General features: G+C 50.8%; 14 protein-coding genes and 3 non-coding genes across 17 annotated transcripts; 8 read left to right on the forward strand and 9 right to left on the reverse strand.

The window, feature by feature from the left end:
• Nucleotides 1-121: 121 nt before the first annotated feature.
• Nucleotides 122-1,178, forward strand: VTN49DRAFT_4094 (uncharacterized protein; the record flags this gene model as incomplete). The annotated part of the gene is made up of 4 exons (XM_069412002.1): nt 122-258; nt 345-543; nt 606-890; nt 939-1,178. The coding sequence occupies 4 exons, from the start codon at nt 122-124 to the stop codon at nt 1,176-1,178; spliced, it is 861 nt and encodes a 286-aa protein (XP_069267289.1).
• Nucleotides 1,179-1,571: 393 nt separating this feature from the next.
• On the forward strand, nt 1,572-2,193 carry VTN49DRAFT_4095 (uncharacterized protein; the record flags this gene model as incomplete). The annotated part of the gene is made up of 2 exons (XM_069412003.1): nt 1,572-1,737; nt 1,817-2,193. The coding sequence occupies 2 exons, from the start codon at nt 1,572-1,574 to the stop codon at nt 2,191-2,193; spliced, it is 543 nt and encodes a 180-aa protein (XP_069267290.1).
• Nucleotides 2,194-3,219: 1,026 nt separating this feature from the next.
• VTN49DRAFT_4096 (uncharacterized protein) lies at nt 3,220-3,501 on the forward strand (the record flags this gene model as incomplete). The annotated part of the gene is made up of 1 exon (XM_069412004.1): nt 3,220-3,501. The coding sequence occupies one exon, from the start codon at nt 3,220-3,222 to the stop codon at nt 3,499-3,501; it is 282 nt and encodes a 93-aa protein (XP_069267291.1).
• A 2,256-nt stretch (nt 3,502-5,757) lies between these two features.
• VTN49DRAFT_4097 (uncharacterized protein) lies at nt 5,758-7,449 on the reverse strand (the record flags this gene model as incomplete). The annotated part of the gene is made up of 1 exon (XM_069412005.1): nt 5,758-7,449. The coding sequence occupies one exon, from the start codon at nt 7,447-7,449 to the stop codon at nt 5,758-5,760; it is 1,692 nt and encodes a 563-aa protein (XP_069267292.1).
• A 919-nt stretch (nt 7,450-8,368) lies between these two features.
• VTN49DRAFT_4098 (uncharacterized protein) lies at nt 8,369-9,424 on the forward strand (the record flags this gene model as incomplete). The annotated part of the gene is made up of 3 exons (XM_069412006.1): nt 8,369-8,655; nt 8,718-9,150; nt 9,215-9,424. The coding sequence occupies 3 exons, from the start codon at nt 8,369-8,371 to the stop codon at nt 9,422-9,424; spliced, it is 930 nt and encodes a 309-aa protein (XP_069267293.1).
• Nucleotides 9,425-9,605: 181 nt separating this feature from the next.
• Nucleotides 9,606-9,679, reverse strand: VTN49DRAFT_t66. The gene has a single exon. It is a non-coding gene; the product is annotated as a tRNA-Lys (tRNA).
• Nucleotides 9,680-10,165: 486 nt separating this feature from the next.
• VTN49DRAFT_4099 (uncharacterized protein) lies at nt 10,166-13,136 on the reverse strand (the record flags this gene model as incomplete). Its single annotated transcript, XM_069412007.1, has 2 exons — nt 10,166-12,858; nt 12,941-13,136. The coding sequence occupies 2 exons, from the start codon at nt 13,134-13,136 to the stop codon at nt 10,166-10,168; spliced, it is 2,889 nt and encodes a 962-aa protein (XP_069267294.1).
• Nucleotides 13,137-14,508: 1,372 nt separating this feature from the next.
• Nucleotides 14,509-17,884, reverse strand: VTN49DRAFT_4100 (uncharacterized protein; the record flags this gene model as incomplete). The annotated part of the gene is made up of 8 exons (XM_069412010.1): nt 14,509-14,597; nt 14,651-15,181; nt 15,236-15,661; nt 15,711-16,991; nt 17,055-17,145; nt 17,262-17,534; nt 17,588-17,680; nt 17,753-17,884. The coding sequence occupies 8 exons, from the start codon at nt 17,882-17,884 to the stop codon at nt 14,509-14,511; spliced, it is 2,916 nt and encodes a 971-aa protein (XP_069267295.1).
• Nucleotides 17,885-18,385: 501 nt separating this feature from the next.
• On the forward strand, nt 18,386-18,697 carry VTN49DRAFT_4101 (uncharacterized protein; the record flags this gene model as incomplete). The annotated part of the gene is made up of 2 exons (XM_069412011.1): nt 18,386-18,529; nt 18,590-18,697. The coding sequence occupies 2 exons, from the start codon at nt 18,386-18,388 to the stop codon at nt 18,695-18,697; spliced, it is 252 nt and encodes an 83-aa protein (XP_069267296.1).
• A 205-nt stretch (nt 18,698-18,902) lies between these two features.
• On the reverse strand, nt 18,903-19,710 carry VTN49DRAFT_4102 (uncharacterized protein; the record flags this gene model as incomplete). Its single annotated transcript, XM_069412012.1, has 3 exons — nt 18,903-19,030; nt 19,083-19,568; nt 19,620-19,710. 3 exons carry the CDS (start codon nt 19,708-19,710, stop codon nt 18,903-18,905), a joined length of 705 nt encoding a protein of 234 aa, XP_069267297.1.
• Nucleotides 19,711-20,013: 303 nt separating this feature from the next.
• On the forward strand, nt 20,014-20,921 carry VTN49DRAFT_4103 (uncharacterized protein; the record flags this gene model as incomplete). Its single annotated transcript, XM_069412013.1, has 4 exons — nt 20,014-20,148; nt 20,212-20,326; nt 20,383-20,561; nt 20,622-20,921. The coding sequence occupies 4 exons, from the start codon at nt 20,014-20,016 to the stop codon at nt 20,919-20,921; spliced, it is 729 nt and encodes a 242-aa protein (XP_069267298.1).
• Nucleotides 20,922-21,198: 277 nt separating this feature from the next.
• VTN49DRAFT_4104 (uncharacterized protein) lies at nt 21,199-21,808 on the reverse strand (the record flags this gene model as incomplete). The annotated part of the gene is made up of 2 exons (XM_069412014.1): nt 21,199-21,607; nt 21,666-21,808. The coding sequence occupies 2 exons, from the start codon at nt 21,806-21,808 to the stop codon at nt 21,199-21,201; spliced, it is 552 nt and encodes a 183-aa protein (XP_069267299.1).
• Nucleotides 21,809-22,491: 683 nt separating this feature from the next.
• On the forward strand, nt 22,492-23,757 carry VTN49DRAFT_4105 (uncharacterized protein; the record flags this gene model as incomplete). The annotated part of the gene is made up of 2 exons (XM_069412015.1): nt 22,492-23,014; nt 23,066-23,757. The coding sequence occupies 2 exons, from the start codon at nt 22,492-22,494 to the stop codon at nt 23,755-23,757; spliced, it is 1,215 nt and encodes a 404-aa protein (XP_069267300.1).
• A 770-nt stretch (nt 23,758-24,527) lies between these two features.
• On the forward strand, nt 24,528-26,135 carry VTN49DRAFT_4106 (uncharacterized protein; the record flags this gene model as incomplete). The annotated part of the gene is made up of 2 exons (XM_069412016.1): nt 24,528-24,795; nt 24,850-26,135. The coding sequence occupies 2 exons, from the start codon at nt 24,528-24,530 to the stop codon at nt 26,133-26,135; spliced, it is 1,554 nt and encodes a 517-aa protein (XP_069267301.1).
• Nucleotides 26,136-26,361: 226 nt separating this feature from the next.
• Nucleotides 26,362-26,444, reverse strand: VTN49DRAFT_t65. The gene has a single exon. It is a non-coding gene; the product is annotated as a tRNA-Gln (tRNA).
• Nucleotides 26,445-26,680: 236 nt separating this feature from the next.
• On the reverse strand, nt 26,681-27,316 carry VTN49DRAFT_4107 (uncharacterized protein; the record flags this gene model as incomplete). The annotated part of the gene is made up of 1 exon (XM_069412017.1): nt 26,681-27,316. The coding sequence occupies one exon, from the start codon at nt 27,314-27,316 to the stop codon at nt 26,681-26,683; it is 636 nt and encodes a 211-aa protein (XP_069267302.1).
• Nucleotides 27,317-27,736: 420 nt separating this feature from the next.
• VTN49DRAFT_t64 lies at nt 27,737-27,823 on the reverse strand. Its single transcript has one exon. It is a non-coding gene; the product is annotated as a tRNA-Arg (tRNA).
• Between the last annotated feature and the right edge of the window lie 62 nt (nt 27,824-27,885).

The raw sequence follows: 27,885 nt of genomic DNA on the forward strand, positions 1-27,885 counted from the left end.
GTGCCCCAATTTCTCCCTGCCTCCCGCTTGGCAGAAAACCAAACCCTTTACCTAGCTACACGGGGAGCTGCAACCAATCTGACTTTGTTTTTCCATCTGACTCAACTGGTCGATCGGGAAAATGCACTTTCTCCGATCGGTGGTGCGGCTAGGATTGCTTGCCGCTGTTGCGCCCTATGTTGCTGCTGTTTCTTGGGGCTTTCGAGATGCCACCGTGTCGATCCAGTCCAAAGCCGGCACCGATAACGTCGATACGAGGTACGCACAATATCGTTGCCTGACATATACGCGAACACATTGATTACCATAGCCTTGAATTACAAGGCGCTAACAATTTTTGGCAGCTTCGAACAAGATGCGCCGCTGTCCGATGCGATCACATTGTCCTCATCTGGCACCTTGAAGCTCCGCCTGACTACGCGTGAGGGATCTCGAGCCAAGCGTCCACACCAAGCCTTCCTATTGCTACGAGACCCGGAGACGTCCCTAGACATCTCATATCCGTTCTCAGTCAAAGACAATGGCAAGGCCAAGTTGGATTTGGTGCGTCGAATATTCATGTTCATCGAAGTCGCCGACTCAGTACTGATGGAGGGATGCAACAGCCTGCAAAAGAGCTTCCTGTTCAGTTCCTCACCCTGTCCCATCCACTCGATGCCGAAATTGTAATCGGATCCTTTGGCGATGCTACCGCGTACCGCGGCCGCGCATTTCCACTGTCTGTCAAGCACGACCCCGGGGTTCCCTTGCCGTCGGTAGAAGCAGAACGTTATGGCAAACTGCCTGAGATCCATCACATTTTCAAGGATGATCCCAAGAGTCCGCAGCTGATTGTGACTCTCATATTCACGCTGGCGACGTTGGCTACACTCCCGCTCCTGCTCGGATCCGTAAGTCGGTGTGCTCCAGTTGTCCCGGCATGTGCTGACTGTATGCAGTGGGTTTACCTGGGCGCGAATCTTAACCACCTTTCTACTGCGTTCAAGTCGGCTCCGGTGCCTCACGTCGTGTTTGTTGGTTCTATTGTTGGCTTGGAGGGCCTATTCTTCTTGTACTATACGAGCTGGAATTTGTTCCAATTGCTCCCTGCTGCTTTGGCGCTTGGCGTTGTGGCATTTCTCGCTGGGAGCCGAGCATTGAGCGAGGTACAAGACCGACGCCTTGCCGGCCTTCGATGATTGTGAGGCGTAGGTAATGGAAACGTGGCTTCTTGAATGCTGGATGTTGTGTTTTATAGACATCATTACGTAGCCCGCAATTAGGTATGTTCTCGTGGTTGAATATGTAAATCTGCCATATGCTCGTAAAGTCCTCAATCTGCTCCGAACACATGCTTGAATTCAAAGTAAATTGCCATGTGCGTGGAAATTGTCCAGTGCTTCAGGTCTGGGTGGCACGCCGGAGCGGCCATCGAATTTGACGTCACGCCAAGCAACCGAGAGCACCCGATCCAATTTGGGGAAAAGCTAGCTTTGACAGGGTTCTTGATCCAGACAAGAGAGAAGTTTTCTACTAACTCTCGCTCACTACGCAGTCTCAACCACAAGCAATAAGACGCCCCGTGGATCGCCATGGGCTCGTTCCTTTCAAAGTCCACAGCCGCCCGCGCAACGTCGCGGCGGCAGTATCCAAAGACTCCGTCGCCGTCGACGACAAGCACAAGACAGCCGGCAGCAAGTCAATCGCCAGGACCAAAGTATCATCCTCAGGAGCAAGCTTCGGCAACGCGGTCAGAGGGTAACTCGATAGCGCCTACACCATTCAATTCCTCATTCAGTTGTGGACTGTCACTAACTCCAGATCCTCAAAAAAACAGCGATTGATTTGGATGCCCGAGACCCCGACTTCGCCGCATCCCTCCGAAAAATAGGGCCAGTCACTCCGAACCCAACTTTGTCGAATTCAAGCACTTTCAAATCCCCCTCCGTCTTTCCAGACGCAAACAATCCTACTCTCTTGGTTCTGTCGTCGCGAGCTCGTATCGCCAGCGCCGCGGAGAAAGAGGCAGAGGTGCTGGGCCGTCCGGATCATGAAGGGAGAGAGTTCATCGACGTTGTAACGATTCGACAACTTCTCCAAATGAGGAATCGCCAGAATCTGCCCGATGAACAGATCGAGCGACTGCTACGGCTAAAGAAAGGGGTTGTATCCCGTTTGGGACCGAAGGGGCTCGTAGCAGAAGTCGCACCTTAGTTTATTTCTTGGATGACACATATCTCACTGGCAACCTCGAAAGGAATGAGTGAATGTATAGACAAATCGTAGGTATTGTCACCTTTGGGATCCATACCTTGGTCTGACTGAAGATTTGCATTCCTCTCCCAACTAATACTTTCGGTCGTCTCGTCACGATGCAATTATCTAACGTCAGACTTAAGGATGGGCTCTGTTCTATCCAGCAACATCAAAACATTCACCGCGAAAGCGTAACGGCCATATTTTTTGCCAAGTGAATGATTTTATCCTATTGTCGAGCAAATAGGGTCTCCCGTGATTTTCCAGTTTTGACTTCGTCCACGATGCACCTGGCTATCTGGGTGTCCTTGGCACTGCATATGTCTGCAAATCAACTCTGCAGAGGACTGAGTACTATTCAAACGATGCAATTGGAACAGTGATCGCTTGGATGAGGATATGAGGGAACGTTGAAGAACAGGAGCTTAGGTCCTCTATTGCAAGCTCCAGTGTGAAGACAATACATTGTAAACAGGAATGCTGCTCCTCAATATGAGGGGCGATATTCTGGTTATTTGCCATACCCTGATAGAACGGGTACGCTGCTAATCCGAAGAATGTACTTCCTATAAGGCACTATCCAAGGTCGCAAATACCTCATATAGGCGACGAATTACGCGTATTTCATGCATGAAGCTGGATCCACCACCCACAGGCTTCAGCGCAGGAATGCTGGATATTATTAGGCTCAATGGGCGATTGAATTGATCCACAGACGAACGTTTCCAGAAGCCGAGTTTTCTGTGAGTGAACCCGTCGCGCTTGCCTAGTTTTATTCCAAGGAATCAGTATGAGATCCCTTTAAGGTACGGAGGACTTGTCAGCTCATGATTGCTTGCGTCGCCGCTGTCTTTGCTGTTATCATAGTGTGAGACTCCATCATTAATCTCTCCTCTCTCGCAATGCGATTGTGCCTGCCAAACTTCTATGAATAAAGTTCTCCTTACCATTTTCATACCCAGCACGATGACCGCATAGATTCCAATGGCGCCTCCACCGCGAACGGCAGTGCCAGCTCTGGCAGCCTCGACGGACGCTGCCCTGCCAAGTGAAGATGCCAGCCGGCATCAACCAAATGGCATCAAGCAGGAAACGTCTAATCCCGGCGTAGAAGATGCTACCGGCGCGGACAATAGAGCTGAGCTCTCGGATGAGGAACGTTTCGCGAATGAATGCAAGAAGCTCCAGGACGAGCTCGAGCAGATCCTCAAGACCCGACGAATCATCGATACAAAATACAAGCCATGCAATATTGGCGAAAAATAAACGAAGAAAATTTACGTCTGCGTCAGGCTGAGAAAGAATTGGAGGAAGCTACTGAGCAAGCGTCGGCAACTCCAGAAGCTCCCCAGTCCGATGGAACAGATTAGAGCTCTCGCAAGCGACGTCGTTTTTCGGATGCGGCGGCGAACAGCGACGACGACGCTGAAGGTGGTACACACCCGTTGCCTTTCTTAACCTCGGGATACAATGGCGGTGATCTGGCGGCGTTGAACCGCTTTCTGGAGAATCTCGACTCATTTCGAAGCCCACCCAAACTACTACAGAACAGAAAGCCGGAAGATACGAGACGCTGTGTCGTGGCTGTCGCCACAGATGAACGCCCTTTGGAACGAATATGTTAGCTCCTGTAAGGACAGGCAACACACCTGGAAAGAATTCGGGGAATTCTTTCGTCGACAGGAGACGAGTGAAGAACAGCAAAGACGAGCGGCAAGGACATTGTTTGCTGTCCGGCAAAGGCCTGGACAGACTGTCGACAAATTCGTCAAGTATCTCGAGTGAGCCGAGTCGCATTTCCCTCCGATGCCGACCATTCTGCGAAAGGAATACTTGCGCAGTCGCATTTTAGATCCGATCAAGCATGAATTTTTTTAGGAGAGATCGGGAAGAAACCGACAACTACCGAGATTTTGTCCAATTCTTGGTACAAGTTGAGAGAGACATGAATGAGCGGCGTGGGCAGCAACCGCCAATGTCACCATCGTACAAGAAGAAGCGGTAATTTCAGCGCACGTAGTCGATATTGGAGACATGTTGTCCAAGAACTCCGACATCCGTGCTCCGCTTCCCGCCTACAAAGGTATATTATATACTTAGCAGTGATACAGATGGACTGTTTCCTGCTTTGGGTGGTTGTTTATCTGCCACCTGTACACATCAGTAAGATACGAACCGGCACGGAGCACCTCAGTGGCCATAGTGTAATGTATCCTGAGGCATCGATAAAAATGCATGAAGATAGTGACGACCCCAGAGCGTCCTTCCGTAGGGCAATCTAACTTTTGATCAGCTATTTTCAAGACTCAACTTTAGCCATTCATAGCATCCTCCTACATTCTTTTCCTCTGCCAATTATTCTTTCGTTCGCCGCCATGGCCGTTCATACCAAATTCAACTGCGCTGCACAGGCCGCGGATATCATTCCCCATCAACCGACGCGCTGGACAACATGCTTGGAGCTTTTTCGTCTGAGTCAACCAGAGGGGGTATTCGCCATTGTCTTGTTCTATACTGCCAGTATTGCGTTCGCTGCTTGTTTCACGGTCCCGATTATCCACCTGTCGGCTTTCCTGGGATTGTTGAACCGTCTGCTCCTTTGGTTACTCATATTATGGAAACGGTTTAGTAGCTGGAATAGCATAGTCAATGCATATCACAGCCACAAGATGTCGTATTTCCGCATTCGGCCAGTTCCTAGAGGCGTGGTAACCATTCCTCGAAGGTACTTCATCTTTGAGCTGCATATGGCTCTCGATGCCATCCTGCTTTTGCAGTTTCCATCGCCATCGCGTATCGATGCCATGATATTATCGACTGTTCTGTTTGTTTGGCCACTAGCAAAAAGACTTCCAATACAATCGCGAGATAGTGACAGGATTCGGATTTGGCATTGGCTTCCTCCAATGCTGCACTACTGTGGGCGCGATCCAACTAGGCCAGGATGACAAGAATGTTATGAGAGCTGCAGCCAGCATAATTGTGACGTATCTTCTTGCGGTTGTCATTGCAAACGTTGTATACGCCTGCCAGGATAGACGAACGGGTCTCAAATTCGGCGACTCGTCTCTCGCCATATGGATGGAAAGCCATGTCAAAGCTTTGCTTTGGGCGTTTGGTATTGCAATGGAGGGTCTCTTGATCAATGTCGGTATCCAAAGCAGCTTCTTGTCCTTCTTTTCCATCATCAGCTGCGGCGGGGGCTTTCTGGTGTTGGCAGCCATGTTACTCAACAATGGCCTCAGAGTGAAACAATCCTGTGACTGGTGGTTTAGGGCTGGGACTATGACGATCCTCACATGTATGGCAGTCGGTATGGTTGTTGAGTATGGCCTGAAGTTTAGGAAAAGCGAGCAATAGCGCGTGCAGCCAATGGCCATGAACGGCACTGGAGATATGCTTGTACATAGGACTATCTTTGGTATAATTGAACTGACTGATTCTGGCCAACAAATACCATGACTGACTTAATTTCATGTACGGAGTATACAAGGCAAACAAAAAGGTATCAGCGGGAACCCATCATGTACCGCGAAGAAAATCGTTGACCACCTCCACAAACCGACTCGGTTGTTCCGTCATGGGCAAATGGCCAGCATCATCGATGACGTTCAACGATGTTCCCGCTCCATACTCAGCCGCCATAGTCTTCATGCTCGTAGGGAGGACACCATCACCGCTTCCCACAACAAATGTCCCTCTGACGGTCGCAGTCTTCATTTCCTCCCGCAAATCATAATCATACAAAGCCGCCACAGTCCTCTTGAATCCCTCGAGGTTGTTTGTGCGAACAAACTCTTTAACCTTCTGTACTCGGCCCTGCCGGATCCCTCCATCGAAGTTATCTGGCGGGAACCATCGCCGGACAGTTGCTTCGGCGAGCTTGTCGCCAACCAGACGTGCGCCAGTCTTGTCCTTTGGAGCATTGTCATCGCTTTCAGCCAATGCAATGCGCTCTGCCCATGCCTCCGTGGCGCCCGGTACAGCGGCGGAGCTGGTGTCGCACGAGATGAACGCGTCGAGGCGTGATGGGTATTTGAGAGCTGCGTTGAGGGCGGTCGCTCCACCGAGACTCACACCTATAATTGCAGCTGCCTTGCGGACTCTGAGTGCGTCGAGGAGGGCGATCACGTCCTGGGTCAACAGGTCCAAGGTTACCGGGATGCTGCCGCCATCGTTGACTCGTCCTCGCGGCCGATAGCGCAAGACACGGTATTTAAGATTCTGAGGGGATGCAAAAAAAAGATCCAGAAACTCGTCCCAGATGCCCCAGTCGGAGAGGATGGAGTTGATAAGCACGATTAACGGCGCCTCTGGGTCCTTGCTACCCTCCAAACGGTACTGAATATCGACGCGGTCCGCTGTGGTTACGTATGATTCAATTACGGCCCGGTGAGTCGGACTATGTGAGGCAGTGTAGGTCCTAGTCTTCTCATCGCGGGATACAAAAACGGAATTGTAACCCGGAGTTGACAGCGACTTGAGATCGCGCGGTGCAGGGCCAAACGTATAGAACCACTGATAAACTCGGCGCTTCCGTTCGACAACAACGTCCTCAAAGATATGTTTGGAAAACGGAGTCGATACAGCTGCTGTGAACTCGGGCCCTCCTAACCCATTCTGGGGCGCATATTCATGGAGCGCCAGATATTCCTTAGTTTCTGGGGTGGGATTGAGAACAGACGCGGTCACAAACCGGCGAGATCGCCGCCAGCCGGGAACTTTGGTGAGAAGCTCCACGTGTTCCTCATTGTACCAGCGATCCAGCTCCGCCTCCGTTCCGGGCTTGATCTTGAAACACACTGCAACGAGGACCGCGCCTTCGGCATCAGCATCCAGATCTTCCAGATGTTTATAGTCGGGTGCTTTCCACTCTCGCACAAAGTCATAAAACTGGCGATTCATCGTGACCTGATTAAAAGTATGGACCTCACGCTCCGACTGAACCGTCGGCTCACGCAGCGTGGTGTATGGCGGACGCGTCAGGTCGGCGGCATCGTCGACGTCGTACAGCGCAAGCCATTCCGGTTTCGTGCTGTCGTAGGGATTGGGACTATTGGGGTCGCCGTCCGTGGCGCGGTAGCGAAATCCGTTGTGGAAGACGGACAACTGTAAACGCAACGGGCCGTGTTCGTTGTTGTACCAGTCATGGAATTGCGCAGCCGATAGACTGGCATGGGGTTGCATCGTCACGTAGAGCAGGCCGGGAGCCATTTTGTTTCTCTTTCAGATCCTGTACAATAACCGGGATGTATCAAGCAATATGACTTCAGTAACGAATTACCTCCTTATACAGCTTAAGTCAGTCTTTCATACTCGGGCTGGACAAACAGCACATTATTAATCGCCTTCTTGTCCCGGCCAACCCCGAGCAAGAAAAGTCATAGATACAGCTTAAATTCGGCATTCTTCCCGACAGTTGACAGTTCCAATCCACCACGTGGTGTTTATGCATGATGCATAACGTTGAGTAAATCACTCAAAGTTGAACTATTGTCCTGTACCTGTACAATGCACAAACTACTTCATCCTCTGAGATACAAACAGTCGTTGATACTACTAAGCCAATGAAGACGGAGCTCGTCGTCCTTCAAGATGAACAACCTTCAGAACTGCACAAGCTCTGACGCATGCGTGCATTCCCCCACGTCCCCGCAACGCGGGGTCCCACGAGCTTAACTCCGAGACATGTAATGTCGAGTTACAGAACTGCCGGATACGGTTAGTTAACTTGAGCTGACCAATGATCGTAAATTCTCCGCGACCGGAAGAACCCCACCTCAACGGCAACATCCGGGATAACGACTGATCGCGGAAAATTCGTTGAAGCAGCTGATTGGCAAATGCGGTGAATGGGAAACCGAGCACGGACCAATCACGTCAAGCTCTCAGAGCCGATGGGCTTTGCCGGTAATTTCAACACGATCCCGACGTGCAATGCCGACATCATGCGGTAGAGGTAGAATGCTTAGAGAAATGAAGATGGATTACTTAAAGAAACCAGCTTATCTGCTCGATGGCATGATCAATAAATCCTGGGTGGTCCCCTAGGGGATTTCGTTTTCGACTCTCGACTTCGAATTCTTCTATCAAGCTGTTCTCTTCAGGAGATTTCCGTGTATCAGCATCCGCAATGGCTTCCAAACCGAACGGAACAGGGCCCAAGGCCTCAAACTCAGCTGATAGCTATGCCCCGAACCTCACACCGGCCGTTATCAATGCCATGGGGCCTAACACCCCTCCGCGAGCTCGTCAAGTGCTCGCTGCTCTGATCAGACACCTGCATGACTTTGCGCGCGAGATCGATCTAACTTGGGACGAGTGGTCCCAGGGCGTCAAGTTCCTCAACTCTATCGGACAGGCCAGCAACGATAAGCGCAATGAAGGACACCGCATCTCTGATATTCTCGGTTTGGAGACGTAAGTTTCACTTCATTAAGCCCTGGCACTTGGTTTTCTTCTGACTGAAGCAAAACGTATAGGCTTGTCGATGAAATCTCCCACAAACTTGCCGTCTCCGCCGACCAAGCCCCAACATCAAGCGCTATCCTAGGGCCATTCTGGCACCCCAACGCCCCTTTCCGTGAGAATGGCGACTCGATCGTCCTCAGCCCGCATGAGGGCCAAGTGGCGCTCATGCATGGCACCGTGACCGACGCCCGGACCAAGAAACCCATCGCCAACGCCGTCATCGACATCTGGCAGGCGTCGTCCAACGGTAAATATGATTTCCAAGACCCGGAGAATCAGGTCCCAAACAACCTGCGGGGCAAGTTCCGAACGGATGCCAATGGGCGTTATCGGCTGTATTGTCTGAAGCCCACGGCATATTCGCTGCCGAGGGACGGACCGTCGTGGCAGTTGTTGCAGCTGATGGATCGGTCACCGATGAGACCGGCGCATATTCATTTGATGGTACGATATGACCCCATATATATATAGTCCCATTGGCCATGCTTACTGACAGCACATTGTCCAGATTACACACCCGGAGTATCACACAGTTATCACCCAGCTCTACCCCGATGATGACCCGCACCTCAAGACCGATACGGTATTCGCAGTCAAGGACGACCTGGTCGTGCACTTTAGTCCCCTGAAGAATGATCCCAAGGCCACCTTGGAACTCAAGTACGATATTTCGCTGTGCAGCAAAGACGTCAAGACCTTTGCCTCGGCGAAACTGTGATTCAGCGCAATACTTTCATGATCAACATTTACTTGAATGTCCATACTTACGATTACTGAATTCTATGTTTATAAATCGCCTTAAAATAGAGAAATCCAACTTAATCCCAAAAATAAAAAGGGATCGAGTACGGAGTACTCTGTAGGGAAATTGCTGGTGTGACAAGGAAAAATAAAGAGGAAGCCCGACGCGGGGGTCGAACCCGCAACCTTGAGATTAAGAGTCTCACGCTACTACCGATTGAGCTAGCCGGGCTCGTACGTGACATGCGGCTCCACTTTTGTGATAATTGAAAATATCTGGCATCCTCCTGCCCTACACGGCAGGAATCGGGTTATCATCGCATTGCCAACCCTCCAAACCAGAGACAAAGTCACGACTTACAAAGTCCGCTCAAAATAGTTTTTCTGATTCCTCTAAATACAATTGAGCTAGTCCGCGGAGGACCTGCCGAAATCTGCCCTTTTTTGTTCCTCTGTATAGACATACCAACTGTCCTTCGAATCAAACAAAAACATGTACATGAACCCAAACTGCCACCAACTCCGCTGCTCGGGACTGGAAAGACAAAACACGGAATAACAAATACAATATGTTCCCGAACTATACACTTGGTATCACATCGTCCAAACAAAAAAAAAAAACACATACAGGCATGTTAAGTGCCAGATTATCCTCCCAGGCCATACACCAAAATCGATACCGTAACCAACCAAGAACACGGAAAGTAAAAGCCGTCAATCACCGTCTTACTTCGCCTTTCAACTTTTGAACGCAGTTGCCAAGGAGATTGGCAGCTTCGTGTAACAATTCCCAACGTGTTCGTGAAAAGCTTTCTCGGAGAAGCATCAACAGACCCATGCATCGATTTCGTCCTGTGATATATTCCAGGTCGTTGGGCTCGCGCACTGCGCCAACAGTATTCAGAAAATTCTGCATGTCCTGCACCTTGTCGGCCACTGTGGGGAGTTCCGGCGGTGATGCGATAGGCCCCTCAAGTGCGAAGCCATAGCACCATACGACCAAGGCCGCGAAGTAGACCACCCAGGCCCGATTAAGGAGAAAGTCATCCCGAGCGGAATACAAGGTCATTGGCTCTTCACTGGTAGCGGGAAGAAGCACATGGCGGAGGAATCGCAGACCGTAAAAGGCCGCGTCTCGCGCCTCGGGCCTGGTCGCCCATCGTTCGGTCATCTTCTCCCGCGCCGTCGCGTAGTCCTTCGGCGTGATAGATCGGCCGAGGAGCCGGTTGGCACCAGCGAAGATCTGGCAGTCGACAATATCCACGTGGGACGCCATGTGTGCGAGATGATGTAGCACCGTGCGGGTTTCAAACGTATCGTCTTCCTCAACCTGATACCGCCGTGAGAATGAGTTGCGGTAGCCACGACGTCCACTCTCCGCCACAGCCTCATCAAAGTCCCGCTTCCAGTTGTCAAATGCTCGCAGCAACGCGGATCGCCACTTGTCCCGCCCTCCCAGCGCCTGCGTCACTCCCAGGGTGCTGACCTGCAGATCACGTTGGTTCATATGCCAGCTCACGCTGAGCAAACCAGCCATGATAATGGTGCGCCCAAAAGCATTAGTGCGCACTTTCTGGCCAGTCAGTGTTTTCTTTAGACCGTCCAGAAACATGATCGGCATCACACCATTGGCTTGCAGACTGGCCTGCATGCGTGACACCTCTGCAGCGGTCGGGGCAGACCAGAGGGCCTCATCGCATGGTAACGGCAACCGCATCTCATGCGCCACCATTTTCGCTGAATGTCCAAACATGGTAGCATGAATCGAATCCACCACAAACGCTCCAAATGCAACCCGGCGAGTCGCCTCAGTCCGAATCCAATGTGACCATGAGTCTTCACGCTCGCCAACACCGTCAGACGTCCCTGTGCCTGATCGTCCAGTGCGGTCATCTCGATGACTGCCAGGCGAGTCGAGTGGAGATCGGCCAATAAGCGAGCTACCACGCCGCATCAACGTTAGAGTGGTATCGTGGTGAATGTGCGCGCGCTCATGGAGTGCTCGGGTCGAGAACATCTTCTCATAAACCTCGAGCAAAAGCAAAGTCTGAAACACCCAGAGCTTCGCCGGTGGTCGAAAGTCAACGTCCATGAAAATCTCCCAGCGGATGTGCCAAGCCAAAAAGTTTGCCAAATCAGCCGCCGATTCGACCATGTTCTCGCCGTGTATCCTATCCAAAGTGGCGGCGCCGATGGCCATCACGGCGAGCAACAACAAGTTCGGCGTCCGATCCGCATTGAACGTGGGCTTGTGTAAGATGGGTAACTGGGCGTGGAAATGCAGCCAATATGAATTCAAGTAGGTCTGCATCATTTGAAGACTTAGAATATGGCCCTCTGCGTCGATATCCCCATCCAACAATGCCTCCTTGCGAATGCTGCAAGCCGAGTGAGCCGTTTCGTTGAAGCGCGTGCTGATCAAATGGATCACATCCTGCCGCTTCTCCTCAGATATAATGGCCTCTGGAGGAGTCGTTTCCAGAAGGCTCGTGACGCTCATCGGATGCTCTGGAACCACAGATGGAAAGACCTTGTACGTCGGATCGTTTATGAAGAAGGAATTCTGTACTGAATCCGCGTACCCCGATAGCATGTTCGAGTAATTGACCGGGGATCCATTCCCTGGATCGCCGAACAGCCAGGCTGCAAAATCATCCGCCATCGCAAATGGGGAGCGGTTATAGGTTTCACCACCAAAGACGGGATATGGGAATGTTGTCATCGAATCCAACGGGGCATTGCTGTCGCTCGCCGAAACTGATCCCAACGCATCGAAGCCCAGATTATCAAATGCATCGCGGGACGCATTGGACGTTGGATACATGGACAAATCCTGCTGAGGAACATAAGAGTTTGTCGATCCCAGCGTATTGTTTCCTGATAATGGCGCCGTTGGTACATTGGAGTTTGGGGGATTCTGGCTTCCGGGCAAGTCGCCTTGTTTGAACGATGGTTCCGAGAAGGCAGAACTGGACACGGATGGCCGCGTAGCAGTTGGACTTATCGTGTAGCTACCGCCGTTTTCCGACCGTTTGAGACCATTGTCAGAGCTCGAGCCGGCCGTAAGCGGTGTCAGGGGCTGGTACCCCGTCTCGGTGGAGATGGATACTCTTCGATATGCGGAAGCATTTGGGTACACCACCGGTTTATTATCCCGCGCGACTGCTGGTGTGGCCGCCGACAGATTACGCGCGCCTATATTCTCCTCTTTAGTCGCGGCTGGCAACGGCGCTGGTCCAGCCGGCTCCCGGCTATGCATCAAATTGGTGGCGGCCTGCGCGAACGAGTCGCGCTTCTGTAATTGCGAACCAAGCGTCGTATGCCTCTCACGATGACGGATACATAGGTCCTGTCGGACGAACGACCGGTTGCAGTCAGGGAAGTCGCATCGGTAAATCTGCTTGGGGCAATCTACATGGCAACAACAGGAAAACATCAACCAGCCTGGTCAGCTAACGATCATCTTAAGCACTGAGCACGTGCAGTTTCTTACGGTTCAGCTGATGTCGATATAGATGCTCGGCTCTCGTGTAGCTCTTCCCGCATCCCTCGTAGTGGCATTCGAACCGCTTGTCTGGGTCGGCAGCCTTGCGAGCTCTCTTCCGCTTGGCCGGCCTCGAGGCGTCGGGTTCATGTGGAGCTTGTGGTGAATGCTGGACCTCCGTCATGGCAGTGACCGCAGCTGTCATTGCCTGTTATTAACAAATCTTGCCGCACAGGCTTGTGAAGATGAATGCCGCGACTAGGCTAATGGTTTCTATGACAAATGATCGATCAGTCCTTTGCAATGGAGTCGGGTTAGCCAATTCCCGCAGTCTGGCTCCGAGCTTCGACCGGGCGCAGTGTCCGCGCGCACATCAGAAAGGTAAGTAACTGCGCGTCGGGTTTGACTCAGACAGAAGAATTGAAGACTAAAAGTCAAAGCAAAGGAACAAAATAATTCCTAGTCGTTCGCGAACTCAAATTAGTTGCATTACTGGGGGGATCCCGATTCTAATCTAGTCTCGGCCTGGCGGCACAGAAGGCCACGAGCCTCGAGTGGGCGTGCCGGTGTGGTCCATGTGGAGACGCAGAAAGCTGGGGATTTGGGGATGATTAATAAACGACGCTAACTGCATTAATTAACCAATCACAGCTTTGCAAACTTTGGAGAACCACAAGCCGGTATTTTTTGCACGGAGTGCAGTACTCCGTTCTCTGCAAATTTCTTATCAATGAAATTTGCGAGAAACGGCATTTCGAGGTTTGAAATTTGAATCACTGCGTTATCAAACCCAGCTGAAAATCAATTGCTGGATCCGGCCTCGCATCGACCGCAGCCTCACGAGCACTGACCACCAGCCTGGATAGAGGCTTCCACAGTACTCCGTACGAAGTACTTGTTGCCATTCAAACGGGCTCGCAAGGAGTGGCGAAGATTAATAATTAATTGGCCGCCTTGTGTGTTCCTGGACATTGCAGAACTGCCCGATGTTGATTTCAGTTTACCTGCAACGCGCTCGCTCTGAGTATTCCTGCATTTCAGGATTTCAATGCCAAAATCTCAGAAATTTTGAGGTTTCCTCTCACAGTACTCAGCACACACGAAATATCTCAGAAATAACTTGCAACTGCTCCGGTATTGTACAAGCCATGATAGTAGACCTGCGTGATCAGAGCTTGTTGAGTCATTTGGTAGCATTTTCTAGGCATTTTGATTTTTTTTTTCTCAATAAGATGGAATAGGATACAGAGTACACAGACGTAGCTTCTACGTTGCCAGAAATACTACCGTGCTTTTTTCTCACCAAACATTCCCGCCAATTCATATCATCCATATCCACTCAGACGCCAAGGCACCTAGTTGAGGAAATCGCGGTCAAAGTGTGCGTAAGGGAATCACTACTGACTGGGAGCAGTGCGCATTAGTCACCCTACTCCGCGAGGAATAAATGCCATCTCATGGGCAACAGTTCTCAGGATTGGAACCACACAGCAATTACTACCAGCACGCGACCGGAATAAAAGATTTTGCTTGCGCTGCATGGACAACCAATTCTTGGTTTAACTGCCGGCCCGGATTTAACCGCTGAAACGGAATCGAGCGGCTTCTAAACGGCCCAGACCTTCTCGTGGTGCCACATTTCGGCGTCTGTAGGAGTTGGTGAAGTCTATGAAATGAATGTTAGAAGTTAATTATAGACACGGAGTGAAGAACACTGACCCTGCAAAAGAACCCGGATTTTACGGGTCTCTCCAGACTGCACCTTTGCAGAGATATTGCTCATCAATCGTTCAGCTTCACCAGGCTTCATAGTTCCTGCTGGGAGTTGTTGAATCGTCGATTGCACCCAAGCCCCCGACTCCTGGGGAAGCAATTCGAAGGATGTCATGAGGACACCGGAGGCATCTGGGAAGCAGTCCTCCGGGAAACTGAACATCAGCCCCGTCAACACACGCTCAACGAGTAGCTGACCCTGACGGCTCAGCAGATCTTTGACGGCATTCCGGACTTCCGGTGGGTTAACATATGGCTGTCCGTCTGCGTCACTGAACTGCGAGGCCATCGGGGACTCAAACCCGAAGCTTAGAAGATCGCGATAGTAGTGCAGAGTGGCGATTAATGGGTCAACTTGCTGCAAAGTGAGAGCGCTGAGACCAGCAGAGAAAATGGGCTCCCGAAGAGAAGATGTTGTACACTCCTTGGGATAATATCGAACAGCATCGCTAGCCAGACGGAAGTAATCCTCAATGACTTCGAGGAACAATCAGTACAACTACCTTTGAAGTGGCTACGACAATGACTCACCATCCGGAAGTTGTTCGGGAGGCAATTCGTTGAGTGTCCGCAAAAAGGCAACAGTTTGCTGCTCAAAAAATTGATAAACAGCATTGCTTGTTGCCTGATCAACAAACTCTGCACCTTCAGAAAACTCTCGAACAATGGCGTCGGTGGCCCAGAGAAAACAGCCTTCGCGGGACGCCTGAAATCCTTCGGCCAGGTTTTGCGCAAGATTCGGCAGTAAGGGACTCATGGCCGTCCGGTACGAGATGACCATATATCGCCAACAACGGCATACTCGTTCCAGTATCGGAGTTGACTTCGTGAAGTTCATGACCAGGGTCCTCATGATTGGAAGGATTTCCCCGCAATATTTGACGGCTGGATTTTCCTCGTTAGGACCCGTGTACGGCACCACGACCTGGATGAAAATCGTGATCAGTTGCAGATGGTCTGTTGCCACGTTAGTTCTGTCTTCTCCCCCACTGGTCGCTTTACCTACCAGCGACAGCCCTCTGGCCAGCCTCATCATGCGCATTATTTGCCAGGTTCATGATTCGCGCCATGATCGGGTCGCAGAAAAGCTTGAGCGACTCGTAGATTTTCTCGGTAGGTTGAACAGCGACAACGGAAGCAACGCCTTCTGTGATTTCTTCTTGACTCTGCGGTTTGAGTTTATCCAAAACCGACTCATAGAAATTGTGCAGTTGCGGAATGTGGTCTTGCAGCAATTTAGCGCAATCCATTCCCATGTACTTGAAAGCCAGAGCAGCAGCACCGACAACCTCAGTGGACTTGTGCTGGAAGCCTGAAATTATATAGTTCAGCTGAGCTTCCAGAGTTTCAGGGTGGTTTGCAGTCCACTCAGTGTACCGCCCCAATGCCATGATGGCAGAGAATCGCACCTTCTCTTGATCCGGAATCTGGACGATTAGGGGTATCACCTGAGGAAGGACAGTGCCCTCTTCTGGACCGACCATCCGACCCATCGCCCGCAAGCTGAATAGAGGAGCCTCAAGTTCCTGCCAATGTGGCACATGCTCGTTGCTGGCCTGCGGCGCATACTTCGATACCCATTCTTGAATCAGACGGTATGATTTCATCAAGCACTCAGTAACCCCAATGACGGAACAGCAGTCTTTGAGCACGTCTCCCATCGAGTGGCGAAAGGCTCGGAAGCGGTCCTCTTGCTCGCGGTCACCGTCAAAAAGATCTTCACCTTCCTCACTCGGTGTAGGAAATTGGAGATGTTTGATCATGATGTCGACCAGATTTGAGTAGATATCGGCAAACTTCTGTCGAGCCTCGGCATATCGTTCCAGAGTTACGTATTGTTTCAGCTCATACCAGAAGTTGAATGTGTACGAAATCGCATCCCGCTCTTCATCTCGAGCGCAACACTCCAGAACTGCCTCAACCAGACCACGGAAATCCGTCGGCAATCTGGCGACCAGGACAACCCAGGCCTCGCCTGCTTCCGCAAACAACCTAGTAAGTCCTTTGAATGTCTCGATGTCCCCGTCATCGGCAGCCACCCGTATTTTTGGGCGTAGGGCGACGATACGAGGGTAAAGCTTCTGAATGGCAGGCAAACAATCGTCGACCTCGCGCGTGTCCCGGTAAAACGCGCAAATACAATCCACAGCAGAGTCGAATGAGTTGTCGTCGTCGAGAGCCTTGAAGACAACGTCCAGTAGTGGAGAGTCGATGATCCGCGTTGCTGGGATCTCGCGGAGCCATGAGGTAATACAATCGATCAGACGTGGGTTAGTTGCTGCCGCCACTGTTACCCGTGTAAGCTATTAGCCCATTTCGGAAGGGGAAGAGGCAGAAATTCAATGCAAACCTGAAGACTGCGCATATTGAGTCAAGAGGACAAGTACATGCTCCGCATTGTCGTCCAAAAGCTCTCTAGTCCTCGTTTCAAGATCTTCTTCCTGATTGCACGAGACGCATTAGACCTGTTCCACTCGCTGGCTGGTGTTCGAAACAATGCTGCCGGATAGCGGAGCCCGACATGCTAAAGGACGTAGCACGGAGCGGTCGGACGTACACTGAGGTTGATCTTGCGACCCTCGGTCACTTCTTCCGGGAGAATCTTCAGGAACTCCAGAACCACATCACCGGCTGTGTTCCCCAACGCTGAACCCACCGTCGCCAGAACATCTTTCCAGGTCGTCATCTGAATTGCCAAACTTGCCAAGCATACGCAAAGTTGGGTCTGGATTGGACGAGGTCCAGACGCGTATGCAGTGAGCAATCCGAATAACGATTCACGCAACGCAGGTAACGAGTCGGCTGGGAGCTGATCAAGGTCGTAGGTAATCTGGTTCATGTCAGCAATTGAGAAGTCCAGTTAACGGTGTTATCATCCTGCACCTTTCCCTTTAAGGTGGTTGCCGCGAATAATTTTGCTTCTACAGGAGCATCTGCTGATTGTAGAATGGCATGAGTGACCGACCACGCTTCAACCTATTCATAAACAGAGTTAGTGCCTATGCGGACAAACAGTGTGCACTTCTTGGGGCTGCAGGCCAAAAGTACTGATTTCTGGAACTTTTCGAGAAAATCATGCGCCTGAGCTTTTTCAGACCGCGAACCATGTCCTTGCAAAGTGGTGAGGGCCGTCAAGACAGGCCCAAAGGCCTGCTCAGGGCCCGGTGCTTTGCTTGCCATAGTGAGAACAGATGGAGGGGGCAACGAGGTGGGATGTTCGGCGATTGCGGAGCGGCGAGCCGGCTGCAGGCAAACTTAGTTCAAGCAAATCCCAACGCAGTCATGAAGATTGAGGCCGATTCCCAAGACACAATTGAGAGAAATTGACCGTCACACTCGTAGACCTCGTTATTCCAGGGTAGCTTGACCTGATCACCACTGAACCCAAGTGGGATGTTGTTTTGAATTTTAGGCTTGAGCGTGACTGGTGACGATGACGTTACTAACCCAGTCACTAGATAACTGAATATATTGTAGTTACTTCAAGTTATACAGACCACGCTGACAGCTTGACAGAAGCTGCAAAAATATCCAGCCCTCAATCGCAGATAAAGCTACCACCCACGCTTCCATCGGCCCGTCCCCTCTGTTTTCCCCTCATCTGGTAACTCCACTTTCGTCAAACGCGCGGCCGTATAATAACCTTCTCGTCAATTGATCTCCGCGTGGAATTCGACAGCCATGTCCAACCGCCAAGGGGCACAAGCGAGAAACAAGCCGCTTCTGGCTCCGATTCACCTCATTTTCGGACTGCTTCAACAGCGCGCGACCGTGTCTATCTGGCTCTATGAGCAGCTCTCTTTCCGGATAGAAGGAAAAATCCGAGTGCGTGGTTTCCCTCCCCAAACTGCGGGCTCGATAGTGTACTGATTGCTGTTTACTTAGGGGTTCGACGAGTTTATGAACATTGTACTTGATGATGCAGTCGAAGTGCGACTGGCGACAAAGTCCGAGCCAGAGAAGCGCCGCAAACTAGGTATGGGTGACCACTAGATGTAATATGCCTTCCAGCAGCTGCTGACTCTTGCCTGCAGGTCAAATACTGCTGAAAGGCGACAATGTTTCTTTGATACAAGCAGTCCAACAGCAATGATTGTCCCTACGAGCCTGCGGAGAACGGTATTTACATCTGGCGTTTTGGGTTGGCATTCTCGCATTTCTGGGAGAGGGTTTCAATCTGAGTGAATAAAGAATGGCATTATTCTCGTGGTTCAGGCCTTATCAACCTACCATCACCAACAATGATTGCATCTACGGGGTGATCATGGGTGCCCACCGGAACCTCTTTTGGTGGGAGAAGAAGTTGTTCCTTGAGAGCCAGCGCCACTGGGACATGAGTCAGCCAAAGGATCGCAAAAGCTGGAAGGACCATGCTCACCCAGGTATGGCCGTGAATTCGCTCGAACGGTGCCCGCGACCTCCATGTTGTATCTATTTAAAAAATGATCGTAATACCCCTTTCCATGCCCCAGTCGCCTCATCTCTGTGTCGAATGCAACCCCAGGAATCACTATTAAATCCAAGCCAGCGTCCTCTGGACTCCGCTGCCGTGTCGGCGCAATGCCTAGTCCGCCAAAGCAGTTTTGCCTTGTAGCTATTGACTCCTCACTGAGGGAGGGGATACCCCATTTATCGGGCTTTAGCGACTCGAAGTCATCCATTGAATACAGCCGAAGCATATCCATGACGGACGCTTGGTTCGCCTTGTGCGTGTAGGGTACATAGACCTCTTTGCCTCTGGTCAATGCGTCGCGAACGATCCCGGTAGTTGAGATTTCGCCCTGCGGCATCGACAAGAAAACGCTGATTTTCTTTGCATTGCGATACTCGGGTAGAGCGAGCAGTGTACTAGTTGCCGTTGCCGCTGTCCCTAATCAGTATCTGGAAGCCTCTAGCAGGGCCGAAAGGGCCTAACATTGACTGGAAATAGACTCTGGTGGGAGTTCTTTCAGAATCCTCTGTATTTGTCGCCGCAGTTCCTTCTTGGCCGTGACAAGCGCCGCCATGGCTCTACAGGAAACGGTGATCAACAATGAACGAAATTATCCTGGTGAAACAACATAAAAGGGCGATTCTAGGGCCACGGTTGATCGACAATTTGAATGTTTGAAGTGCCCTTCTTACCCTCTTGGCCGCAAGGTTTCTGGCATTTTGGCGCCCCGCAAACACGGCTAGGTTGGATTCCATTCTCCTCACAGCAAAAAAAAATTCACAACAGAATGCAGCTTTATACGAGAATGGAGGCTCTCAGAGCCATTCTGGACACCGTTGTGTCCTTGCAACTCTCCAATGCACCTCGATGAACGGCCATGACGGCAGTATCAATCAAGTCGCTGTGTCTACTATGGAGTTTCTTGGTTTTGGTACTCCAAGCCCACGCGGCTTTGGATAAACAGTTGACTGGCACCTGGTCCTCGAAATCTCGGCAGGTCATCACTGGCCCGGTATGTCTGGTTATGATGTCGCTCCATTTTGTACGCGGACAAAGACCAATGCAGCTGCTCTAGGGTTTCTACGACCCAATCGAAGACCGCCTGAAAGAGCCGCCTCTGACGGGTATCTCATATTCGTTCAGCGATGACGGGTACTTCGAGGAAGCATATTATCGGGCAATATCCGAGCGTATGTTTGCGTCCCTATTTTTCCCATACATTCGCCTGCTAATATGCCGTATCCAGCTTCCAACCCGGAGTGTCCTAAAGCGGTCATGCAATGGCAACACGGAACCTACTCAGTGAAATCCAATGGCTCGCTAGTACTGACTCCATTCGCCTCTGACGGACGTCAACTGTTCTCCGACCCTTGTGCAGGCGACACCTCGGTGTACACCCGCTATAATCAGACAGAAAGATTCAGGGTAGCATCCCCAACTTTCGATGAAGCCTCTGTTGCGATAATCTAATAATTGTTGAAACAGAGCTATCGTATTTCCACCGATGCCTACCACGGTGTTCTCCGGCTTGATTTGGAACAAATCGATGGTGCGCCCATACAGCCTCTTTATATTGTGTATCGGCAGCCTAAGATGTTGCCAACGACGACGTTGGACGCAACTTATAGTGCCACGTCGACGTCAGACAAGTTGAAGCGAAGTACGGTCGAGCATGGGCCGGGGAGGACCCCTAATACGAGATCAATTCTGTCACATGCTGATATATGGTGGTGGTTTGGCTTGGTAGTGACCTGCATTGGTGGCATTTTGCTTGTCTTGTCCTAGACTGAGTCGATATGGAATACTGCAATTCCATCTGGTCCATCCAATGGGATCGACAAACAAAATAAGCCTGTATTGGCAGAGGATTGTAGGGCGTGCCTGGTCCCCTTTTGTCATTCATTAAGCGTTCGAATCCGTTATGACCTCCACGTGGTCAGAGTTATGTCGCAATCATTAACATACAATACAAACATAAAAGTACAATTCCATCAGACGATTTTATATCGTTATAGGAGGAGGGAGAGGAGTGTCCATGCTGCATGATCATGCTGGCACAACCTTATCCTAGCTTCGCAACGGCCTCCTTGGCGATCTTCGCAACCTCAGCCTTCTCGACCGGCTTTCCATCCAAGGCGCCGCCCGGTGCCAGCAGAGCTTTAAGCACATTGCCTGCATTGAGCTTCTGCCCTTCGCTCTGCAATTGCGCAATGACATTTTGCACAGCAGCTTGGATCTCCTCATTTCCCATCGTCTGTACTTGACCGGCATATTCTTCCAATACAGCGATCTGCGCGTCCTCTTGCTCCTTCAAATCGGGGCGGTTCGCCTCGAGAAATTGTTGCCCGGCATCTTTTGCAGCTGCAATGCGCTTTCTAATCAACGAAAGAAGTTGGACATCGGTCTGAATGGGTGAAGAGGTTTTGGAGGCGTTGGTGGTGTCGGCGATGATGGCTCGAAGAACATTCAACCTGTTCACAATGTTAACACACCATCCACCAAACACAATACTCACATGAAATTACCTACCGAGTTGTGTCTTTTGCCCTCATGGCATCTTTGAGGTCTGACCGCAGCTTCGCCATCAATGGAGGCGTCGTCGGGTTTGCCGTTGAATTGAATCGGACAGCTCGCAAAGCGAGCCTGGAGGCAATTCTGTTTGCTCTGAACATTTTAGCAATTGATACAGATATATAGGTTGACGTGAGCAATCAACGAGCGGACGACGACTGCCGATTGGTTTAGATGATTATCCCCGAATCAAGCTCATCTGCATGAGCTCCAAAATGCAAAATGTCAAATGTCGTCGGTACCTTTTCGGAAGCTGACAAAAGATGGACTTTGGTATTGGTATGTAATACAGTAGTAGTTACTCGTACCTTACAAGTATTCGATCTAACCTTATCTCTTGTTTCGGCTCTCCGCCACCTTCCGTTCAGATCTTCGATACGCTAGTCTGTTTGCCTGCAGCGTAAGGTACGAGTACCGTTCTCGGAATATTGACGGATTGCGCAAGGTACCCAGTACTGTCATGGCCACTTGCGAAGGTCTCACCAACAACCCTTGCTAGATTTCTGCAACGCCAGTCCACGTTCGATCCCGCAGTAGACCTGGCACCACGAACTCCTACGTCACACTGATCCCGCCACGTTCCCCGCCATCGTCCCTACCTGATCCCGCCGCCCCTCCATCACCTGTCCGTTGATCCTACGAGGGTCGCACCTCAATATGTGAGCTAATATGATCCTCCCTTAATTCAGAAATCAGTAACTAATTCTGCAGGCGTATCACTGTCAGCGTAATCAAGCCCGACCAGTCCGATGCGGACATTATCTCCCTTGATGTCGGGGAGGACATGACCCTGGAATTGCTGAAGGCAATCATCGAGAGTGAATCGAGCATTCCGCCGGGTTCGCAACGGCTCGTGTTCAACAATCAGCTCCTCCGAGATGATTCCCAGACATTACGGCAGGTCGGCATAGGCGAGGGGGACATGGTAGGCGTCCATGTGGGGAGCTCCTCTCAAAACGCGCCATCGGCTGCAAGCTCCCAGCAAGCAATCCAGCGACATCAACAACAGATGGCACCGGATTTCGAAACTCTGCGATTGCATATCCTTGGCGATCCACGAGTGATGGAAACAGTGCGGCGGCAAAATCCAGAACTGGCCCAAGCCGCTGAAGATCCCCATCGTTTCCGTCAGGTGCTGTTAGCGCAGCAGCAACGAGAGGCAGAGTTGGAAGCCCAGAAACAAGCACGCATTGCGATGCTCAATGCGGATCCTTTTAATGCAGATAATCAAAGGGAGATTGAAGAGATTATCCGACAGCAGGCAGTTACCGAGAACCTGCAAAATGCGATGGAATACCACCCTGAATGTGAGCATGCAAATCCATACTTACGGTGAAGACAAAGCTAACTGTCAAAAGCATTCGGTCGGGTGACCATGCTTTATATTCCTGTCGAAGTCAACGGCCATCCCATCAAGGCTTTTGTGGACTCCGGTGCACAGGTGACGATAATGTCTCCCGAATGTGCAGAAGCTTGCAATATAATGCGCCTGGTTGACCGAAGATACGGAGGCATTGCCAAGGGTGTTGGAACGGCGACCATTATCGGACGAGTCCATTCGGCGCAAATCAAGATCGGCAGTCTATTCCTGCCGTGCTCCTTTACGGTGATGGAAGGCAAGCATATCGACCTGTTGCTGGGGCTGGACATGCTGCGAAGACATCAAGCGTGCATCGACCTCCGCAAGAATGCTCTTGTCATCCAAGATGAGGCAGTACCGTTCCTGGGAGAAGCCGATATTCCAAAGCATTTCCAGGATGAGCTCGAGGATGAACCCATGATTCAAGGCAGAGATGGGGCCCAGATTGGCGCACGATCGGGGGCAGTGACACATCAAGCTCAGCAACCTCGGCCCCAGCAATCGCAAACCCAGACTTCATCATCCTCGCTCCAGGGCCAGAGCAGGACTCTAGGCTCGTCAGAGGGCAGTCGCTGGCCGGCAGAGTCGATTTCTAAAATAATGGAGTTGGGATTCACTCGAGAAGAAGCTATCCGCGCTCTCGATGCAGCTAATGGGAACCTGGATGGGGCAATAGGGTTCTTGCTATGAACAAAATCCTGCATTTGGTGTCCCTCCATCGCTAATGTCGTCCATTGGCTGTGTCTTGCTGCAGTAGAACTTGTGTGCATACTACGAATACGAATCGTACAGTACCTGTACACCAGGCCAGAGACGGTACTTCAATGTTGGCGGTAACAGCACGTCTAGTGAGTACGATAGGAAAAGTGCTTGTTACACCGTATGTTATCACTTGCACCTGCGTTGTTGACGTGTTGAAGAGACTCTGAATATCAATTACCCGGTCATTACAAATGCAGAGAACCGAACGAAGTACGGAGAACAGATACTTACGAGTTCCCCGTACGGTACGAGTAAGTTACAGGTTAGGTCGGTACTTAACTGAATAAAGAAGGCGGTCAGATAAATTCAAGTGAACATCTCAGGTCTGGACAATCGCCAACATCTACGAGTACTATTGTAGGCACTGTAGCTCCAAAGAGCTCCAAGGGCGTCTTTGCTGATCCAGTTGGTCGTCGGGTTCTACTTTTCCTGTTGCGTTATTGCTTCTCAGGCAAGCTAACCAATTGCTGTCCTGGGCTTGCCGTCTGCTTATCCTACAAAAGTGAAGATCCACTATCCATCCATGCTGGGTTGATCGAGTTGCGCTCCTCCGATTAAGTCCTCGAAAGCCCAACGCGCGCGCTTGAGCGCTGCAGCCGCACGGGTGTGCGCAAGTTAAATGAGCGAGTGATCAATCTCCGAACGCTGAAAGCTACGTTCCGCCTGAACAATAGTCGAGATAGTACTTTTCCGTTGCAATGTCGAGGCCAAAGAAGGATTCTCGGTCCTCCGAGGGCTTCCACCAGGAATATATCGTCTCCCTGCGCTATCGCAATGACTTGCCTCCACCGGAGATGCCACCGAAGCTTCTCGATATTCCCCACGAGGGGTTGGAGGGCTTCTTGACTCCTGGTTTTGCCTCCAATTTGGTGAGACGAGAGGAGCCAAATATCGACGTGGATGCCGAAGGTGGTATGCCTATTGACTTGGTGGGAATCCCGGGTCTCCATTTAGGTGATGAGAGTGGTACGTAAATGATGGTTGCAACAATGGAGGTTGTACTTGCTGATATCTTGTTAGCTATTCTGGCACCTGAGAATCCTCCTCCGGTCGACCCTGCCGATGCGCAACTCTTGGTTCCGCTAGAACAACTAAGGAATCCTTCCATCAAGAATGCCAATGTTTCCTTTCTCCGTCGTACTCAGTATATCACGGCAGTACGAGGTACTGAGGGCGTTCGCGTTACACCGACAAGTGCGAAATCACGCAGACTAAATGATAAGTCGAAGATGTCGAACGAAGATCCAATATACATCAAAAAGCACATCATCAAAGGCTTCGATATTGCGTATCCAGAGAGCCGACATACTGGGGAAGACACCGCGGAACGGATCAAGGGCCACACTCCGACGAAGGCGGAGACCGATGCATGGGCGAACCCTGTTCATCCAGACAATCCAAAGCTCAAGCCAGTTGGTTTCTTCCCGGTACTGCCAGATCTGCAGGGTTTTCCAGATCCTGGTGGTTTTGTTCAGTTCAAGTTCGACAAGATCCCAATACCCGCGGTGTCAGGAAAGCGAGACGAGCGAATGGATGTGGGTATCCTATATCCATCGGCTCCAGAAGAACGGATATGCCAGGAGCATGCTGCCAAGGTTGCTCTTCACAAAGCAAACCCGAACCTCTATCCAGACCCGGGGGCAATTCCATGGGATTACGACTTGTTCTTACCTGAGTCGAACAATCCCACATCAACGCAAAAGATCAAACGCAGCTTGGATATGTCGAATCCCGATCGTGATGATCAAGACAACTACACACATGATGACGGTGAAAGACGTTTCCATCGCTATGACCGCATCCGCACCTATGCTACCAGCTCTCAAACACTTAATCAAGACCAAAAGCAACGTGACATCGCCTTGACGCTGTACGATCCAGCAGAGGACTCGATGGCGCCCTCCCGGCCTGAGGTGCAGAAGGCCGCTTACTACTATCCCATCATCAGCAAAACACGACTCAAGCCAGAACGAACTCGGAAGATTGCCAAGGCAGGTCTCGCGCCGTCATTGTCACAAACCACGCGCGAAGACCAAGCCGACCAGATCCACCTCAGGGTTCGTGATCCAGATGAGGCGGAAGTATACAAGAGAGCACTCCATCGGGCGGCGGTGGACCCAGAGTATTCAAAGGAAATGCCTCCAGCGCCGCAAGAGAGCGCCAACGAAGAAGCCGAGGCTGAACCGGCGCAATCCAGCCAGCAGGTATCCAAGGAAGGGAAGTCGAACGAAGAAGGGGAACATCGTGAGAAAGAGGAAACAGTTGAGGACCGTGGAGAAGAAGAGGCCGCTGAGACAGAGGAGTGATATAGAGCCGATCAATTGTAAATCACATCTGCTTCACATCTCCCGGATTGCGTACTATTGCCTAACTATGCGAAAAGTACAAGGACCCCATGCTCCGTACTCCGTACTGAATGCTGCAATGCCGTACTGTATCGTATTTACCCTCGCTCCCTCTCCTCCCAGCGAATCTACTTCTCCAGCCCTAACCAGTCAACTGGGGAGCGAAAAATAAAAAAGGAATTCATTTAGGTCCTACCCGGATTCGAACCGGGGTTACTCGGATTCGTTCACATCAAAACCGAGTGTGCTAAACCTCTACACTATAGAACCTAAATTTGGTTGTTTATGCAGGTCTTTCAATTTAAATAATTTACCGTACCCATACTGTCTACAGCCTATCGCTGTAAAGATTCTGTCCAAACCGTGACTGCTTATCCTCCGAGCGAACAAAGCACCCAGTCCCTTGATAGGCGATCTGGCTCGTAAGATTAACATAGCAGTCCAGTGTCTTGTGTAGAAAGTACTATAATACAGACAAGCGTAACTATACAAGCGCAGAGGCGTTCTCAACCCTCTGTATCACAAGTTTTATCATCTTTCTTCGAAGCATTGTCTTTCTTTCCCCAATTCCAGACTTCCCAGATATGATCCATGATCAAGTCCCCGTATCCTTTGCCTTCACTCAATGCGCGCTGTTCCTCCTGCAACCGTCTCTCTTTCCACCCTTCGGTCTCCGACCCCATCCATATCCTCTCCAATATCGACCGATCTGCGGCATCCCGCTGCTGGCGATAGCGTTCCAACTCTTCACCAGAAAGCTGAGCTTCGCGCTGCGCACGGAGTTGCGACTGGATTCGCTGCGCCTTCTCTGTCGGAAGTGCTGAGAATATCCCCCCGTTGGTAGTATTCTCGCCATTTGTACCGGTGCGCGCTTTTGACGAAAGGAAATCGTCGAGAATCCCGACTCCGCGTCGTTCTCGGTATAGGTGATTCGCGGATCCAATAAATGCTCCCGTCAGGGCCATGGTATATAGATCGAATTTCCGCGGTGGAAGCGCAATTAGAATCGGGGATGCAACAATGAATGTCCAGGCCGCGTAGCGTTTGAATTTGATAAAGTCCTCTGCTCGCCGGGCTTCAAGAGATGTATTCGATGGTTGCTCTTGTTCGTTTTGAACCTTGGTAGGTTGCTGCTGGGACATCTTTGAATGCTTTTCTTTCTCTCTTTCCTCTCTCCCGTGCACTCGCTCAATGAATGAGTTATGTGTCTGTTGATGTGTTGAAAGTAATTTCTTTTTTATCACTACACTCGAGCTTCGCGGATTGCGATAGGAAAAGTTGGTTTCGACGAAGCTCGTGTGGATCCGTTCTAACTTTCGCCATGAATTCCTTAGGCTAAGCTTTTTGCATCGTTTGCTTCCTTATGGCGGACTTCAATTTTCTCATAGACGATTAGTTCGAAAACAAACCATGCTAAGCGACGTCGAGACCATAATGGATAGATGATGTTTATGTTACTTTGCTGAAGCAACACCATACACTTTGAGTTGGGGAAATCCCAAAGCCTCTGTACGGAGTATTCGTGCTGGAAAACAGGATCGAAAAAAAAAGATGATCAGCAACGACCGACGCAGGATTCGAACCTGCCATCTCTCGCAAGCTCACTTGAGCACCGGAAACGAGCGCCTTAACCACTAGGCCAGCCGGCCGTTGTTGAGGTGTGACGGGCCAAATTTGCCATGTCAACCAACCCAAATTCTCGGTAACCATC

This window comes from Thermomyces lanuginosus (genome assembly GCF_041956635.1).
Source record: "Thermomyces lanuginosus strain ATCC 200065 unplaced genomic scaffold VTN49scaffold_31, whole genome shotgun sequence".
NCBI classification, from domain to species: domain Eukaryota; kingdom Fungi; phylum Ascomycota; class Eurotiomycetes; order Eurotiales; family Trichocomaceae; genus Thermomyces; species Thermomyces lanuginosus.